The 18,135-nt window shown below is 40.3% G+C and overlaps 1 protein-coding gene across 1 annotated transcript in view; it reads left to right on the forward strand.

Annotated features, from left to right (window-relative positions):
• The first annotated feature begins 9,352 nt into the window (after positions 1 to 9,352).
• The window catches only part of LOC120749241 (pinopsin-like), an 85,400-nt gene continuing 76,617 nt past the window's right edge, over positions 9,353 to 18,135 (forward strand). The window contains exons 1-2 of the mRNA XM_040056470.1: positions 9,353 to 9,470; positions 14,091 to 14,861. Of these exons, the coding sequence (XP_039912404.1) occupies positions 14,525 to 14,861 (337 nt within the window). The 5' untranslated portion in view covers positions 9,353 to 9,470; positions 14,091 to 14,524. The remainder of the gene's footprint in view (positions 9,471 to 14,090; positions 14,862 to 18,135) is intronic.

Genomic DNA, 18,135 nt, shown 5'->3' on the forward strand with positions numbered 1-18,135 from the left:
TTCAATTATATTTTTGGCCAGGATTGCTGTAAAGCCTCCAAAGTATTCTCTTAGGGATTTGTAATCACTAATGCCAAGAAAAAACAGCTGTCATCTTGCTAAAAAATCTACTGAACTTCGTAAGAAACCTTGGTTTTACGTAACGTGGCTGCTCCTGTTGGCAGCGTGTGTTGCATCTGCTTCAAAACCCTGTTCTACAACTAATCTAAAGGGAAATAGAAAATAAAGAAATATTTTACAAATGATGCCTGCTTAAAACTTGCTTCTGCATGTGTAACATTCTGAACTTCCTGTAAGATGGTAATTTTTTTTTTTTTCTGTAAATTAAGCAGAAATTATGCCTTGGCTACATCTGAGAGATAAATGTGAACTGTGTGGGCAAATGCTGATAGACAATTTATGTTGAAAGATGAACTTGATGCATAGATATATTTTCCATGAAGAATGAAAGCTAATATTAATTTTATAGGTATTTAATGAAATTGTGGGAGACTAGATTTCTAATTTTGGAATCAAAGAAATAGCAGCACTCTCAATTTCTCATAGAAAAAACCACATGCTTAGCATTGACCAATTAAAACTTACTTTTAATTTAATAAAAATAAAGAAACTATCAGTTTCACTACTCTGAATGTCTGCACAGAACAGCTGCAAAGTTATCACTTGCTACAGCTTCACAAACAAGTGATTCAGAAATATTTTGAGCATTGCTTTTCCTGAATGGTAGAAAATGTCATGGAATTGATAATTTTGTAGGACATATTCTGATACATTTTTCTGAAAGAAACATTCTGAGAATGAAACTATCTTTGCCTTCCATCTGCACCAACTTTATATTTTTACCACTAAATTTTCAGGGGGAAAAAAAACAAAACAAAAACAAAAACAAACCCAAAAAAACAAACAAAAAACAACAACAACAAAAACCACAATCAAACAAAACAAAAACATTTTATTAAGCTAAACTGAAATTTTATCCTGAAAATTGAAAGTCGAGATTTAGTCCCACTCCATCACAACAGGCTTATACGATTTCAGATTTTACCTGAAGAAGGATAACACAGGAAGAGTAAGGAAAAGTAAGTTTGGGAGAGACCCTAAGGAAGAAAAAAAAAAAAAAAAAAAAAAAAAAAAAAAAAAAAAAAAAAAAAAAAAAAAAAAAAAAAAAGTGGTAGCAAAACAACCAAAAGACATAGGAGAAACACATTTTCAAATTCCACTTGTAATTTTGACAAGAATGAAATCTGGGTCCAGCTAAGACTCATTTTTCTAGCAGAGGAGTGTTTTGCTGCAGGGAATTGTAAGCAAGGGAGGAAGATTTTCATAAAAGAGTTTCTTTTTTTTTCCCATAAGAATGGACTGGAATGTTAAGTACATGAATTGGAAGTGATCAGAATAATGACAGTTGTGGAATGGAAAATATTCCTTTTAAATTCTCTGAGATACCAGCTCATAAGGAGTTCAGTTTGTGTTGCACTGGAGATCTTGTCACTATGCTTTAATAGACTGTGCTGTGCCTTAAAACGGATGGACATAATTTTCATCCTCCACAAAACAGAATGTGTTGATGGAAAAACTACCCCTCCAGGACCAATTGCTAAGAAAAAAAAAACAAGAATGGGACAGCACTTTAGAAAAATTGTTTCTGCTCCTGACTTATATAGGAAAACTTACTAGCTAGTAATTTTGGGTCCCTAGCCAGATTTTTCAATATTAATGTAATTCTCAGAATGACACAAAATGTGTCTTTTTATGTGTGTATAGATCAAATGAGTATATCCACTGTTGGGCTTGTTGCACATTGTTCCATTTTAAAACTTATAGTTATCTCAAATTCATTTGACTTCTGAGGCTTCCAAATTTACATAATTTGAGTTTGCTTAGGTAAAAAAAAAAAAAATATATATATATACACATATATACACACACACACAACACCAGTAATTTTGAAGCTCTTTTTCTAAACTTTTCATATCAATTTTAACTGGTGTCATGCTTGAAGCACCTTTAAATAAGTAAAAGCTTTTATAAATGAAATTTTTGATTGTCACAGAATCAAATTAAGCTGGACACTAGAGATTTAGGTAATAAAAGAGAGAAAAAAAGAAGCCAAACAATAAGCATCTCCTCTTACTAAGGATAACATGATAAAATGATATGGTACTCATTATCAAGAACACAAGGAACAAAAGGACAAAAGTTATAACTCTACACCAATTTAAGTCCTGAACATGGACATGACCCTTTGTATCACCCAGAACACAAGCAATAACAGCAGCTGATAAATTCTAGGGGACAGATCCCAAACCCTTTGTGCCCTTTATCCCACCATCTCTGTTACTACTCAGTCATGATATTGACATGCCTCCGCCCACGTCTCAGCAAATCACTGCTTACCTTGTGGCTTCTGGATCTCCAATCCAGGGATAAGGATGGGGTAATTCAGGACGAGCAGCTGGTTTTTGTGCTCAGTTCTCCTCCTAAACCAAGGTACAGGAAAAGTCAGGAATTGTGAGCTGAGATCTTGTGTGGATCTTAAGCGAAGTCCAGTACTCTTGTACCTGACAGCATGGGAGGTGTATGTGGGTCTGCAGCTCAGACAAAGCCAGAGTGTTCTATACATGTGAGAAAATCTACTGAATGGAAGGGGGCAGCTGTCTGCTGTAAAATGCTCCTTACAGTGTTGAGAAACAACAGAACTGGCTTTAAGTGCATTAGCACAGGTACCTTCAGCAGTGAAAACATGGCATCAGATATTTCAGGGCTCTACAGAACCAGCCTGGCCCAGATGGTTGGTGCCCAAATCAGTGCCTCTCACAAAAAGCTCCTACCAAGAATGCCCAGGAGGAAGAGCAAGTATCCACAGGGTACAACTGAGTTTCCCACTCTAATATAAACATTACTTTCCAGCTTCTAGATAACCTCCATACTGTGAAACAAAGTGAAGACTCCTGCCAGTCTTTCAATACATGTAACTTCATCCTCCTCTGTGATGACATCTCACCCTTTACTGAACCTTAGTCAACTTTTCTGTACTTCTGATCTTGGTGGGCTCTACACCTGCCTCCTTCCTTTTGCTGAAAACAGTCTGCCAGTTGAAGGAAGCAAATCTCACATCCAGTATGAAATGCATCTACTGTTAAAAAAACCAAAAAAAAAACAAAAAAACAACTTTAATTCAGAGAAACAGCTAAACTGCAAAGAAAACTAAGATGTAGCGCTGTGGCAAGAGCATGTTCATAAATACAAAACAGATCAGCATCCTACCTTCTCCCTGTGGCAGGTCTGACATTTGTGTGTATTGCTATCTTGGACTGACAAATTACTCAGTACTTTCCATTAACATCCCTGCTGGCAAGTCTTATAAGTAGGGAGATAACAGATTTCAGCTGAGCTGCAGATAATGCTAGAAAGCAAACTACCTCAGCTGGCTATCAAATTACTGACAAGTTCTGACTGGTTCCCAGTTGTCTCAACCGCTGGTGGAGAGCAGACTGGCCAGTCAGAACAAAGCTAGAGAAAAGTAATGCTTTTTCTTCCTCGTCTCAAGCAAAGGTTTCTGAATAAGAATCAGGAAACTCACAAGATTTGCTCCCTTTCTATTGCCCAGGAGAAAACCTTTTCTCAAAGAAGAATCACATCAGAAAAAGACTCAGGAGTGAAGAGCTCTGGATTGGTGTCTTAGGCTTCTGCAGCCCCTTGGACTTTGATGAGATGGATGCAAAATTCCTGAAGATGCAGGAGGGACTGACACAAGAGTTTGGGAAGGAGACATGGTTGATGAAAAGGACTGTTGGGTTACAGTATGACTATAAAGAAGCAGAAGCAGTAGAGGCTGTTAAGGAGGCTGTATACTGTTTAGCATTAATTCCTGAGTACACAGTGAACAGATGTGTTTGCAAGAGTTAAATATGCAACAGCAAGCATCACAAATATTCCTCTCTGTTTCTGTCACTTGCATGCTTACTCTGACACACACCTGAAGGTGTGGTGTCCCAGCAGGGCAATGAAAACTGAAGGCTTAAATAACCAGACCTTTAAAAAGTCCATTTTGTCGGAGGGAGCCTTGATGAATTTTAGTCTTTATTATTTGGCATGCTGCAAAACAACATTCCAAAATACATCTTGTCTCTGAGCCACCTTTATTGTGGCCAGGCAACAAAGGGAACAGAAGGTGCTTCTGGGCAAGGCTATGGCCCACCTGTGTAAGTACTGGGAATGATGGAGAAAAGTTCCTGTAACCTAGGCAATGCTGGCAATGAGGCAGGATGGAGAATATCTGTGGGGGTCTTCCACTGGGGAAAGGCTCTCCCAGCCAAATGCAAATATGCAGAGTGCAAACATGTAAAGTGTCAGACCTGTCTTCTCTAGTCCTTTGATCTTTTTTCCTCCACACTTTATTTTCAATCAGCATCTGCACTGAATAGCTGTCCTCTGAGGACCAACGCCAGCAATGTGTGTTCTGCCCTCTCCTGGCTTCCATGGGAAAGCACGAGAGATGCCGGCAGAGTTTCAGAGGATGAAACTTGTGCTACACACCAGGCTGTGAAGCTTTCCCATCCCCGGTCTGGCTCTGGTCAGCCCTGTTCTTTCTGGATGACAGCAGGTCAGAGAAACACATGATCTCCAGAGGGAGCAACAATGTAAGCTTGCTTCCATCTTGCATAAAAGTAAGGCATTTCATGTAAAGCCCTAATAGCAAACTGAGCTTCCTCCATAGTTCCCTGTCTTTCTGAACAAGTCCTTCTGCTGCCTATTTCCCCTTTACTGCAGCAAAGAAGGATATTCCTTATACATCCCTCATCACACCAGTGAAGTGAGGCACACGCCTGTTACCTGGAGTCTCTTGCCTTCTGGGTAACTTCTAACTATGTCTGGATGTCTGAGAGCTTTCCTGTGGCCTTATGTGCTGATGGCAGAAGACTCTAGGCATGAGCTGTGAACAGAAAGGCACAGAATCTTCTTTGGCAACTTCAAAATAATCTCTACTAAGCATATATTCATAGGATCATAGAATCACTGAGGTTGGAAAAGACTTCTAAGATCATCAAATCCAACTGCCAACCAAACACTGCCACATTTACCACTAAACTATGTCCCCAGGTGCCACATCCACACACATTTTGAATATCACCATCAGGGATGGTAATTCCATCACTTCCCTGAGCAGCCTACTCAAATGCCTTTCACCCTTTCAGTGAAAGAATATTTTCTAATATCCAGTCTAAACAACCCCTGGCACAACTTGAGACCATTTTCTCTTGTCCTGTCATCGGTTATCAGGGAGGGGAGGCAAATCCCCACCTGGCTACAGCCTCCTTTCAGGTGGTAGTAGAAAGTGAGATGGTCTCCCCTGAGCCTCCTTCTCTCCAGGCCAAACACACCAGTTCCCTCAGCCACTCTTCGTAGAACTTCTGCTCCACACCCTTCACCAGCTCCATTGCCTTTCTCTGGATGCATTCCAGCACCCCGATGTCCTTCTTGTAGTGAGCAGCACAAAACTGAACATAGAACTCAAGGTGTGGCCACACCAGAGCTGAGTACAGGGGACAATCACTGCCCTGGTCCTGCTGGCCATATTGCTGGCTCCAACCAGGATGCCATTGGGTTTCCTGGCTGGGAGCGCTGCCAACTCTTATTCACCTGGCTGTTGACCAGGAAGTTGACAAAGCAAAGTTACAGGAAGAATGGGTTCCATTTACTACAGTCCTCAGAAAGAAAGCTACCATAAAGACAAAAATTCTGTCCTATCTAGATATGCTGTGTGGTACCCGGACTTTGGGGTAACTCTCAGCCACACTGAGAGGGAGAGCAAAGGAATTGGTTAGAAAAAGAAGAGGGGACATGACCACAAGTATTCTTCCCACACTGTAGAGTCAGGGAGCAGCTGGGATCTGCTGTCTAGATCCAGACTCTGCAAAATGCTTCTCTGTCTCCTTAATTAGATGCCTCTTTAGAATCTTTAGGTAAACTAAATATGAACTGATTGTGATTTAGAAATTCAGATGAAGTTCAAAAATGAGAAAGAAGCTCACGTAGACATTTCAGAGCCTCACAGAAGCCTAGGAAAAAATCACCCCCCAGAAATAAGACATGAACTGAAAGAACTGGTTCACTGAATGGTCACATAGCTCTTGCTGTGATAGTCAAAAGGCAGGTAAGGCAAAGTTTCTAGACAGAATTTCTAGCATCTTTTATTAGGCCAGATAATATACTTGGAAAAGTAGATAAGCCTTATGCATACAGCTTACAGCTTCTATTACAAAAAATATCTTTTACTAGACTACTTTTTGGAGACTCAAACTCCTCTGGCTTATCTCTTCTTAGAAAAGAGTTGGATGGGATCTTCAAGGATGTCTCAAAACACATTAGATACCTCTGCGTGGGTAACTGAACCTAAAAATTGTTTTTAGGTGAAGAAACTTGGTTTGACTCACAAATCCTCTCTCAGTTTATATGAAATTAAAACTATCTTGTTCCACACTGTTTTGAAGGCATTTCAAAATCTTTTAATAGTGGTTTTAATATGATGTAACATGTTCTTAATTCCAAAGCAGGAATAACTGTATTTTTATATATAATCCTAAATTTTAGTGGCTGCTTTCAGTCTTGTCTTCATATGATTTCTGCGGAATAAGGAGATTATGAGCAATTTCAATCTTGGACTCACATCTAGTGTTCTCTCTCCAAATTCACAAACTGTGGAATCTGTGCCATCCAAAACCTCTAAATATGTAATCCAGGCCAATGCATTTGTCATCTGCTGCCATTCTTTATAAGCAATAAATGGGTTGGTTTCCTAGGCATAGCTTGTGGGATACTGTGATAAATCTGGGGATACTTTGGTTTTGCTTCATTATTAAATGCCACCACAGTAGGGATTTTAAGAATTATTAGGGCTTACAACTGTACACAGGCAGAAAATAAGAGTTTTCCTCCCTTTCCCTATGTTTTCTCCTTATTTTGTTACTGTCATGCAAAATAAAATTATTCCAATATTATCACAGCATCTGCTTGGCAAAACCATGGAATGTACCCCCACTCTTTAGCATCTTGGGTATGTACAGCATATCACTGAGCCCAGGAACTGCTCTACATCATCTCTTGAGCCAATGAAACCGTGATGGCTGATGTATTTTTTTATAAAAAAAAGGAAAGAGTCAGGAAACTTTATTTTTTTCTTTTTGGAACACCAAAACAAGGGTTATTCCTACTGCTAAGCTGGACTAGCTGGGTTTTTCTCAAAGAGCAAAGTTTGAGAGATTATAAATGAGGGTACTAAAAGCAGTTCCCATAGGAACATAAGAAACTTAAAGGACTCTTACATGCTTTCAAATAACTAGTATCTGGACACAATCTCAACTTCCCACATGGGAACAGGTCATAGTGATGCTGGTGAATAGAACAGCAAGTGTTTTCAGTACTGCTCCCCACTTGATTAATTTGCTGTCCCTTCTTCTGTATGATATTTGAGACTTCAATAAAACTCACAAGATCTGTTTGAAAGCAAGGGGTAAGCAGGAAATTCATGGAAGACGCTGAAATTCTCTCTCTCTCTCTCGCTTTTTTTTTTTTTTTTTTTTTTTTTTTTCCCCCTGATGAAACCATCCCATGAATTAAAATCAAAAGCTCCCACTAAATTTCTGAAGCACCACCAGGATGTCAGAATTAGAACCCAAATGGACACCAACCTGAGCATGGTAGCTCTTCACTGACACACTCTGGCAATCAGTAATGCTGCCAAACTGCTCTGAATCTGTGAAACAAAATGAAATTCAATGAATGTAAACTGCCTGATGATTGTTCTGTACTGGTAAGTTTTGGGTTTTTTTCTTTGCTGCTACAACCCACTTTTTGATGGCATAATAGATGGCATAATGGAGAATTTCAGAGATAGATATTTTACAAGTGACATTTTAAAAAACGAACACTCTTAATTTTAATTTTAGTTAGGCGTCTCTAAAGGAGATGCCTTCTCTCTGAATGTGACATTAACACAATATTTTTGGTTTGTTTGGTTGGTTGGTTGGGTTTTTGTTTGTTTGTTTTTGTTTTTTATTTTATTATTCTGGGAGAAGCAGTTCTTAGTTTACAGTAGAAATATAATCAACAAAATTGTGATACAGTGTGTTTTCTGAAAATGTTGGTGTTAAATATTTTCCTGACATTTCTTCAGAAAATTCTTGCTTTATTTAATGAAATAGTTTTACTTAGGTTGAATTTTGGAACAAAATATTGTTATTAATACAATGTATGAGGTCTGCTTAGGTTTCAGCTCGGGAAAGATTTTCTGAATAAACTTCACAGCATCTTTTTGCTGGACTGTTTTTCTACAACAATAGATGCATTGGTTGACCTGTCTTGAAGCCAGAAATGGTGAAAAAGCTGCAAATGTGATCAGACAAGAGGTTAAATCTAGGTGGACTAATATGACTATGATGATCACTTTACAGGTTTGAACTGTGATCCACAAATTTAAAAGACTCATTAGAAATGCAGCAAGAACCAAAGCTAAGAGATGTTCCATAAAGCAAAGTATGCGCTAGAATATTTTTCTCTCAGTGGTTTTATCCAACAATTCATTCCCCATGGGCACTTTCTCCTCTCTAAAAAGACCAGAGCAGTTTGTCTCAAAGAACAGTATAGTACTAGGCAGTAGTAGTGACCAAAAGACACAGTACCACAGAGTTTTTCAAGCCATTTGCTATTTCTGCAATACACAGGCGTATTTCTGAAAACATCGGTTTCAGCACACAGCAGCCATAGTGCTTGTTCAGTCTGTAAATGCTTAAAATGTAAAGATTTCTGGCAAACACAGACAAGCAGACGACTGATAAACTACACAAGTTGGTTTTGCCAGGTCAAACCCGCGGCATTTTGACAGGTGTTGAAGCCGACCGCTGCCGAGCAGGTGCTCACACCTCCACACGAAGCGTGTTTCAGCAGTGAGCCTGCAGAGCGCGCCCAGCCCGGGCTGTGTGCGGACGTGCGGCACCACCAGCGCTGCCCTGGGGCAGCATTCCCGGCCCAGGAGGAGCAGCCGGGCCGCTGTGTGCCCGCCGTGTGTGTGCCCGCTCTGTGTGTGCCCGCCGTGTGTGTGCCCGCAGCCCCGGCGGCAGCACCACCCCGGCGCGGGCGGAGCCGCGGGAGGGAGAGGGACGAGACGCGCCTCGCCCCTTTTCTTTAATGTAGTAAAACCATCTGTTCAGCCTCCCCCGCCCTCTCGAAGCTGGGTGTCCTGGCAGCCCGCCGGGGAGCGGAGGAGGAGGAGGAGGATGTGGGCGGGCAGGGCGAGCCCGCCGCCTGCATCCCGCGCAGCGTGAGCGCCCAGCCGCTGCGCTCCCGCCCGCCGGCCGCCGCCCCGGAGGGCAGCCCGGGGACCGGGGCTCCTGTCGCCGCCGCTCGGGACCTGCCTGCCGGAGACTTGGGTGCCTGTTTTCCCTTTAGGTTGCTGTGGATGAAAGATACAGGTGGGTTTTTCTTCCAGTGCTCTGTGCCGCCCTCCCCTGCCAAAGAAGTGTGAGAAAGTTTGTGAAAGAAGAGTGCTAAGCGGAGTTTGGCTGGAGATGCTTTTGCTCGTTGCGGTGTTTAGAAGCCTGGGGTGAGCCCGGGCATTCAGGAGGCGCTTTCGGTCCCCGCTGCCGCCACCGTCCTGGCTCGGGCTCTGAGACGCTGCTGATGGCTTCAGCCCAGCTCAGGAAAGGGTCTGTCTCGTCTACTCTTAGCATAGACATTTCTGTGCATAAACATCCTCTTTGCACGCAAGAGGGGTCGCCTTAACTTTAAATATACTAAATCAAAGCAGCTTTTTGTTTTTCGGAAGCAGCGGTTTGCCACACTCAGATTTTCCCCTTGAGTAAACAGTACACATTCAAACGTGTGAACTTCATCACACGCGTTCTGTACTTACGTTGTCCTCATTTCCATGTCTGTCTGTGTCACAAACGTGAACTGCTGGAAGTTAGTTTGTGGGTCCGCATACAAGAGATTCTTCCACAGACGAGAGGTTTTGGGAGCTGGGAGATAGCCGAACTTCTGAACCATAGAACCTCCTCTTAGTCTTCTAGCTTAGCTCTAAAGACCTCTCTCTGGATCTCTTGAAATCTTGCAGTGTGGCTTGGAGCATGGAAAAAGTAGTCCAGAATAGATGGGAATTCTCACTTCAGTGTCTTGAAGTCCCATGAAGACCCCCGTCTTTCGGCTTTATTTTAAAGTAATTGTTTAAGCTGATACTTCTGGGTTTGAATGTTTTCTGTTAAAAATAATTCAGTTTCTCATCTGGAAGATGAAGTTAAATGTATGTTGACTTAAAAAATACACTATTCCTGTGATAATTCTGTCAGCAGGTCAAAAAAAAAGTGATTCTTCCTTCATAAAATTTCATCAAGGATTGTCTTTGGAATGTTATGTAAAGAGGTTGGTTTTGATGGAGTTTTGTTTGTTTGTTTTTAATTTAACTTTTCATTAGAAATACAAGTTCTTAAATGAAGGAAAGCCATTATTTTAAATTTGATTTTTATTTGCACCGAACAAGTTGATTTAGGTTGTATGGATATGTAAATATAAAAGGTTTTTTTTATATCTCCTTTATAACTCAAGAGAATACTGTAGATATAAGGGAAAAGGGTAAGGTTTTTGTAGTAATATGAAGTTTGATTTTTATTAATTTAATGCATTTTCTTCGGATTTTAAATATTTAAAGTGAATTAAGCATCATCTTTGGTATGTTGCACAACTTGCAAGAGAAGATGGTAAAGAATCTCCCAGGTGGAAACCTGTGAAGTTAATGTGTTCAATAAGTTATTTGGGAGCAAAGTGAGAAAAGAAATAAACCAGTTTCACTGCTCAAACTAATGTGTGGTGTCAAGTGCAAAAAGAAGTCTCTCACTCTCAGTATTAAAGCCTGTACTCCCAGAAGTTGATCTAACATCTTCTGAAGCCTTATTTTTTTCCAACAGACTACTTTAGAGGAAATACAAGCAGTGATGGGTGTCTGCTTTGCTTTATCTTCAGACTTTTACTGTCAGAACCAGTTAACACATGCAGCATTTAATAGCTGGTGACACTCAACGAACTTTTGGCTGTTTCACCTGGCTTATGTTTTGTATCACTTTGGGTATGTTTTCCATTCCATGTCAACTCTGACAAATTCAAGAGGAAAAACTGAGTGCTCATTTATTTGCTGTGGAGGAAATTGTAGGTTTTATTATTTGGGGTTTTTTTAACATTTTTTGAGAAGCAGAATTGGTAATCCTGCAAGCTCCTGAGCTTGCTAGGAGTTGGGAGGGTTCAGGCTGTGTTCTAGCTCATGGAGCCCTGGGGAGTGCAGAGTGTCGCCTGTAAGACAGGGCTAACAGAGCTCCAGAGTAACCTCGATTAAACCAAGCTATGTCTCTGGAGGGGAAAAAAAGAAAAAAAGAAAAAAAGAAAAAAAAAAAAAATCAAGTGAACCTTTGAGCACAAAGCTCATCTACAGGTGTTTTTCAACAATAATGTGCATTATTCAGTTAAATGCTAACATTAGGTAAACTTGGAGCCTTTCTTCAAGGGATTAGGTATGGGAGTTTAGAAGCTTTTTTGAAATCTGAATTTAGTTTTTACCTCACCCATAAGTGTAAAAAACTTAGCCCTTTATACATAAACCTTAAAAAAGACTTACTCCCACATAGCCCAGATCTTCAGATGTCTTCCTCTGCAGACCTCTGTCTCTTAAATTCACCCGAAACTTTTTGAAGCTCATCTTTTTGCATCATGTTTGTCATCTTTTGATACCGAGTAACTGCGTGGCTTGACCTTCACAGTGTGGGTACTAATGTTTTAAAATGTGACTTACACTGATCTGTCAGGACCTGCTCGTCTTGCCTGTGCACTGAGGTAGATTTCCCAACACACCGGGGCAGAACTTGCCCAGCTAAAGCTGTGTGAGTGGTGGTCAGTGCAGAAGTGACCTGGGCACCAGGCTGAGCCTGCACACCTGGTGTCACACTGCCAGATTCTAGTCAGCTGAGTCCCATCCAGGGAGTAAATGTCCTTTTATAAGCACTGTAAATATGAACTGCTGATCTGTTTTTATGAATGCATGATGACTGTATAATAGACCTACAATTTATTATTTTTATCTTGAACTATGTTTTTAATCATAGGATAATTTGTGTTGGAACAGACCTTTAAAGGTCATCCATCTAGTGCAACCCCCCCTGCAATAAGCAAGGACATCTTCAGCTCAATCAGGTTGCTCAGAGCCCTGTCTAACCTCACCTTGAGCACTTCCAGGGATGAGCATCTAACCTCTCTCTGAGCAACCTGTTCCAGTGTTTCACCACCCTTGTTGTAAAAAACCTTCTTCCTTATTGACCCTAAATTGACCCTCCTTTAGTTTAAAACCCTCACCCCTTTGCTACAGGCTCTGCTAAGGAGCTTCTCCCCATTTTTCTGAAGTCCCCTTTAAGTACTGAAGGGCTGCAACAAGGTCTCTGCTGAGCTTTCTCTTGGCCAGGCTGAGCAACCCCAACTCCCTCAGCCTGTTCTCATAGGAGGAGTGCTCAGAAGAGTATTTTCAAGACTTGGGTTTTGTTCCACTGAATTTCAACTCTGTTCTTTTAAACACTATTACAAGTAAATTTAGAGTATATTCATGGTTAGATCCAGTTAATTTCCTTCTATAACCTGCAAACACAACTGGTTCGGAGAATTTTTTTTTTTCCCCAAAATTGTAGGAAGAGGATTTTAAAAGTTCTTTTTCTTAGATATACTACCTGGGACCCTTTCCAACATAAATTACCATGTACCTCCTACCCCTAAAGGGGGAGGGAAAAAATAAGAAAGCATCAGTGTTTCAGATTCTCAGTGACCAAAAAGTAGAAGATCTGTGAAGTGTATGGAATTTACTCCCCAGAAAAAACCTTATGACAGTCTGTATATGTTAGACTTTAAAATCACTGCAACATGTAGCACAGTGAGTTTGTGAAAGTAGAGAAATAGAAAGACAAAGTACTTATTCTATTTGATTACCATGACACAAAGATATAAAAGAAAAGAAAAGGAAAAAAAAAAAAAAAAAAAGAAAAAAAAAAAAAAAAACACCTCTGAATCTTCAGTAAACAGAACTCTCAGTTTTCCAGTTAAATACGTATTTTTCTACAAGACAATTTCCAAAAAACAGCAGTTAGGGGTAATATAGGAAATGCTCCATTTTAATATGTGCAATCATTATGGGAGTACATGACACACAAAAGAGAATCTTTCATATTTTTTTAGTCCAGCAAGCTATGGGTATCATACATTTTGCACTGAGTGGAAATTCATATATATATATATATATACACACACACACACACACACACACATCTCCATTTAAATGGAAGAATCTGTGCAGAATTTGCCTGCACCCACAGAGAAGGTAGGCGATGCAGTTATGAATCCACATTAAACACTTCTGTTTCACAAAGTACACAAACAATGTATTCACTGCATGTGGGTAAAATTTACGCCTGTAATAGGAGAGATGTGAGGCTTTGGATGTCTGGCTGCTTTATAAATAATAAAGGAAGACATCTGTTCACTGGTAAATGAGGGAGGAGAGATACTGTTATCACACATCTTCAAACCTTTGTGTGTGCATGAGTGCTTGAGGGACTGCATTTGATATTTTTCTTTCTGGGTAAAGTACCATTTCCTCCTAAATTTGTCATAATTTTAATCAAGGTCAAGCCAAGAATGAAACTGCACTTGGTGTAGATTGACTTAATGTGGAGGAAGACAGCGAGAGGACAGCTTCCTTTCCTCTGGGAAGCTGATGCAAAAGATATGTTTGGCCAGGCATTTTCTCACATGAGGAACTTTGCTAGGAAGCTGCAAATGACTTTCTCCATGCTAAACTGTGAGCTAGGGAAAAAATGCTTAAAACATCCAAGGAAATGTAAACAAACTGATGTTTCTATTAAAAATCAAGAATGAAAACTGAAAAGAACGAGAGACGTTTGTTACAATTCAAAACAGGAGGAACTGTTAGTAAACTACGTACCTAATTTTTGGTCTTTGTGTGGAAAGAGTTGTTCGGTTTAAACCACTTGTTTTTTCTGTGTTTTCAGAAGGACACCCATTGTCAAAGGAAAGGAGGGTAGCTGCCATTGATAGGCCTCCGTTTGCTCTGAAGGAGGAGACCCTGCTGAAGCATCTTTTTAAGATACCTTCCATTCTGAGCATCAAAAAAATCATCTAATATTATCCTAGGTTTAAACAAGAAAGATGAATTTGAGGTGATTGTTCACTTGGTTCTGCTGCCCTGGAGTTACTGCAGAGCAGACCTGTGGAAAGATACATTGCAGGCAAATAGTCGTGTGCTGCATTACAGTGTTTCATCCTGCATAACCGTCTAAGAGATATCTCACCTGAGCAAAGATCACAAGGCTCCTGAGATGATTTAATCTGTGATGGAGTGACTTCTGGGAAACTGCTGGAGTACTTCAGCAAAGGGCACCCAGCAAAGTGTCTCTGCCCTCACTGCTCCGTGACAGAGGCTGAAATGAACCACACTTGGATGTATAACCTGAGTCTTGGTGCACCTGTAGATCCTGTTGAGCCAAGGGCTGGACTCTCACGAAGTGGGCACACAGTAGTGGCTGTTTTTCTTGGATTAATCTTGTTTTTTGGTTTCTTGAATAACTTGATTGTCCTCATCCTCTTCTGCAAGTTTAAAGTCCTTCGTAACCCAGTCAACATGCTTCTCCTGAACATCAGCATCAGCGACATGTTAGTGTGCATCTCGGGCACTACCCTCAGTTTTGCATCCAACATCCGTGGCAAATGGATTGGAGGGGAACATGCTTGTAGGTGGTATGGCTTTGTCAACTCCTGCTTTGGTAAGAGTTCAGTCGTGATTCTTGACTCTTCTTTTTAACACTGGTGCATGAAGCAGTGTGATTAGGGAGCTAAATGCTCTTCTGTGGTAAACAGAAAGATATTTTTATTCCCTCGTTATGGTCAAGCACAAGTGACCTGTATAGTTTAAAATATTTTTTTAAAAGACTTAATGACACATGACAGAGTAGCAGAGGTCTAATAAATATTTCCTAACATATCTGATTCTTCAAAATTACTTATTTCTTAAAAGCTAAAAAGGGAATCTGAAAATGGCAAGCCATTGGAGAGACTTTGATTAAGTGTATGAACATATATAATACTTCTCTCTTTTTCAGGAAAATCTGTGCCATTGCTGAACTGCAGGTCCCTCGGTGCAGTTTCTGTCGTGAACAAAGCCTCCTGAAAGTACTTTATTTACCATTTTTAATTATCTCTCAATCTATAATATGAATTCCTCATGTCCCATATAGTGAGTGCTCATCATTAGATGATTTCTGTTCTGCAAAGCAAAATCTTCATTTTAGAATCACGTGCTTGCAACTTCAGTAGAAAATTAGGTTGCAGGAATAGATATGTCAGAAGTGATGGGAAAAGTATTCAGTGTTCTTCTCCTGTCCAGACAATAATTTTTTGCAACCATCTTTTGCACTGCTAGATATAAGTGTTGTAACTGGATTTTTAAAAAAATTATTAAAAGAAGATAAAGGACAATGAACAGTCAGAGGGCAGCCTTCATCCCTCCAAGGATGAGGCCTGTTGCTTGAAGATGCCTGTTGCATCACCAAGCAGTGACCCTTTCTTCATTTATTCCTATATTCACAAAAATATCCACTAAGGCACGAATTGGCCTGTGGGTGCATGTCAAGATGTGATCCTTATCTAGACCAGGGGATTGGCACAGCTCCCTCTTGCTCTACATCCTTGCTTTGGTGCCTCCAGGCCATGAGGACAGGACAAACACACTCCTGGCTCTTCTCCCACCCCGGATTGCAGCATATCTCGTGTAGGCCCTTTGACCCACGAAGAGCTCCTGCTGTAGAATCAGGTGGTGGATCCAAACACATGTTCTCTACCCGAATTAAAAACTCTTTGCTACTTCCAGTGGTGTGGTCTCTGGTACCTATGCCTTCCTGAAATGTGTGCTCCGCTCATGACCATTAACTCATCCTGGCAGTTTCCTCTGGGGACCTGCTGCTTTGTCCAAAGTGAAGTCTCAGGAGTTAATAATGCTTTGTAAGATAAGAGCACTTAACTTCGGCCATCCAAAAAAAGACTCTATGGTCAACAATACCTTGGCTTGTTTTGGTAGGTTGTTTTCATTTTGGTCTGTGCTGAGCAGAATGACATGTCTTCTTCAGGTTTCATTTCCATTTTTGTGTGTTTTATGAATTCCAATATTTCTGTAAGTAGTTTTCTCGGGCAGAAAGAAGTTAGGACTGGTTTTTTTTTCTCTATACTTTCAGCTTTCTTTTTATTTTTACCAGTGGGAGGGGGGATTAACATTTGAAGAGAGGGGGAAAAAGAGGTGGACATTCAAGGGCTTAGAAAAAAAGGTGTGTTAAAGGTGCCCTTTTGAGCCTGCTGTCTTCTGTCTGGCTATGTGTGAGTTACCATCCCATTGACTGTGGAATTAAACCTGCAGGTGGGCGAGTTCCTCCCAGGGTGTTCTGTTTGTGGAATAATTCTTCAAAGTCAGATCTATATGAATCGGATGCATGGCAGGAGTGCTGATTTCTGTGCTGTTGTGATACCTGTTTTCATGTGGTAGTTTCTGCTATAATTCTTAAAATTGATCAGATCATCAAGGAACGCACAAGCAAACAAAACACCAAAAGCCAGAATGCCAAAGGTGACCTCGGCTCATCTGTTGGTGCTGTCAGTGGGGTGTCCTGGGAAGCTGAGGCAGCCTAAATGCAGGTGCATAGCTCATGTGAAAGTCTTGCACCGCTCACATTTTTTCTTTCATTAGTGTGTATAAAAGGCATAATGAAGAAGTTTGTTTGCAGAGTTAATTAAAAAGTGTTGATTGGGATATAGCGTAAGTGAAAGCAAATAACGATAGCAGGTTGCCTAACATTTATGTAACTTTACAAACAAATTTTATCTGCTGATAAATATCATTGTTCATCCTTTAGCTATTCCTAAAAGCATCTCATACATTTATTAGCTAAAAAATTAGCTTTCCCTCCTTGGTACCTCATATCTGATTTTGGCCCATCAAAGATAAGAGAAAGGGCCCTAATGCTCAAGCTCCAGAATAGAGATGCGTGATAGAGAAGGTAATTAAGATGAACTGAAGTTCAACATCAAGGTTGGTAAGAATAAATGCTTCAATATTCTTATCTGAGTTTTTTTTGTCATGGGATAGATGATCCTACTAGGATAAACAACAGTATAGGAACATACTGTTAATGATAAGTATTAATGATGTTAAGTGTTAATGATGTTAAGTGTTTGGGGATATGGTTTTGGGGTAATTACAGTGGCGCTGGGTTGCTGGTTGGACTAGATGACCTTGAAGATCTCTTACAACCTTGATGATTCTGTGATGCTCTAATTCACTGGCCCCACTATAATTGTACTTTCTTGTACTAAATGAAGTTATGTACCTTTTATTTTTCTAATTGCAGTATTTTTCTAAATCACAAAGAAACTCTAAGTGGGCAACTAATCTTCATGACTTGGTGATTTGATGTGTAAGACACACCTAAGCCGAATTCAAACAGTTAAAATATTTATAAATACAGTTCTTTCTTACAAGTCTTCTGAAATAACAATATTTTAGGAGGTCATTTTTCCCCCCTCCCATTTGTTTTATTATATGGTAAAAGTCTCCTTCGTGCTTTAAACTAAATGGAGAGTGAAGGTGTTACCCTTCAGGTCTCTGTCTTGGATAAAACCTGAGGGAATGGAAGTGGGAAGCCGAGATTTGTTTCAATTGTAAATGCAAGGTGAGAGATCACTCTGTGGAGAGGTTTGCACACTCTTCATAGAAGTCTAGAGGCTGGGTAGGTGTAAAAGAAGAAAAGTCCTTTATTGCATTGTTAAATCAGTCCCATGAAGGCCAAGTTTTTAGAGTCCATAGCAGTGCACACAAGCCTTGTAGCTTAAAGTCTCTAAGTCCCAAGCAGAAGCACCAGCTGCAGCAGCAGTAGAGAAATCAGTAGTTCGTGTCCAGTGAGCGTCTTAGCAGTAACAGCAGCAGCAACAACAGCGGCATCGGTGTTTTCGTGAATCGTGTGTGTTTGTGTGCGTGTGTTCTCAAAGTAGTGC

The sequence above is a fragment of the Hirundo rustica genome, chromosome 2 (genome assembly GCF_015227805.2).
Source record: "Hirundo rustica isolate bHirRus1 chromosome 2, bHirRus1.pri.v3, whole genome shotgun sequence".
NCBI lineage: Eukaryota > Metazoa > Chordata > Aves > Passeriformes > Hirundinidae > Hirundo > Hirundo rustica.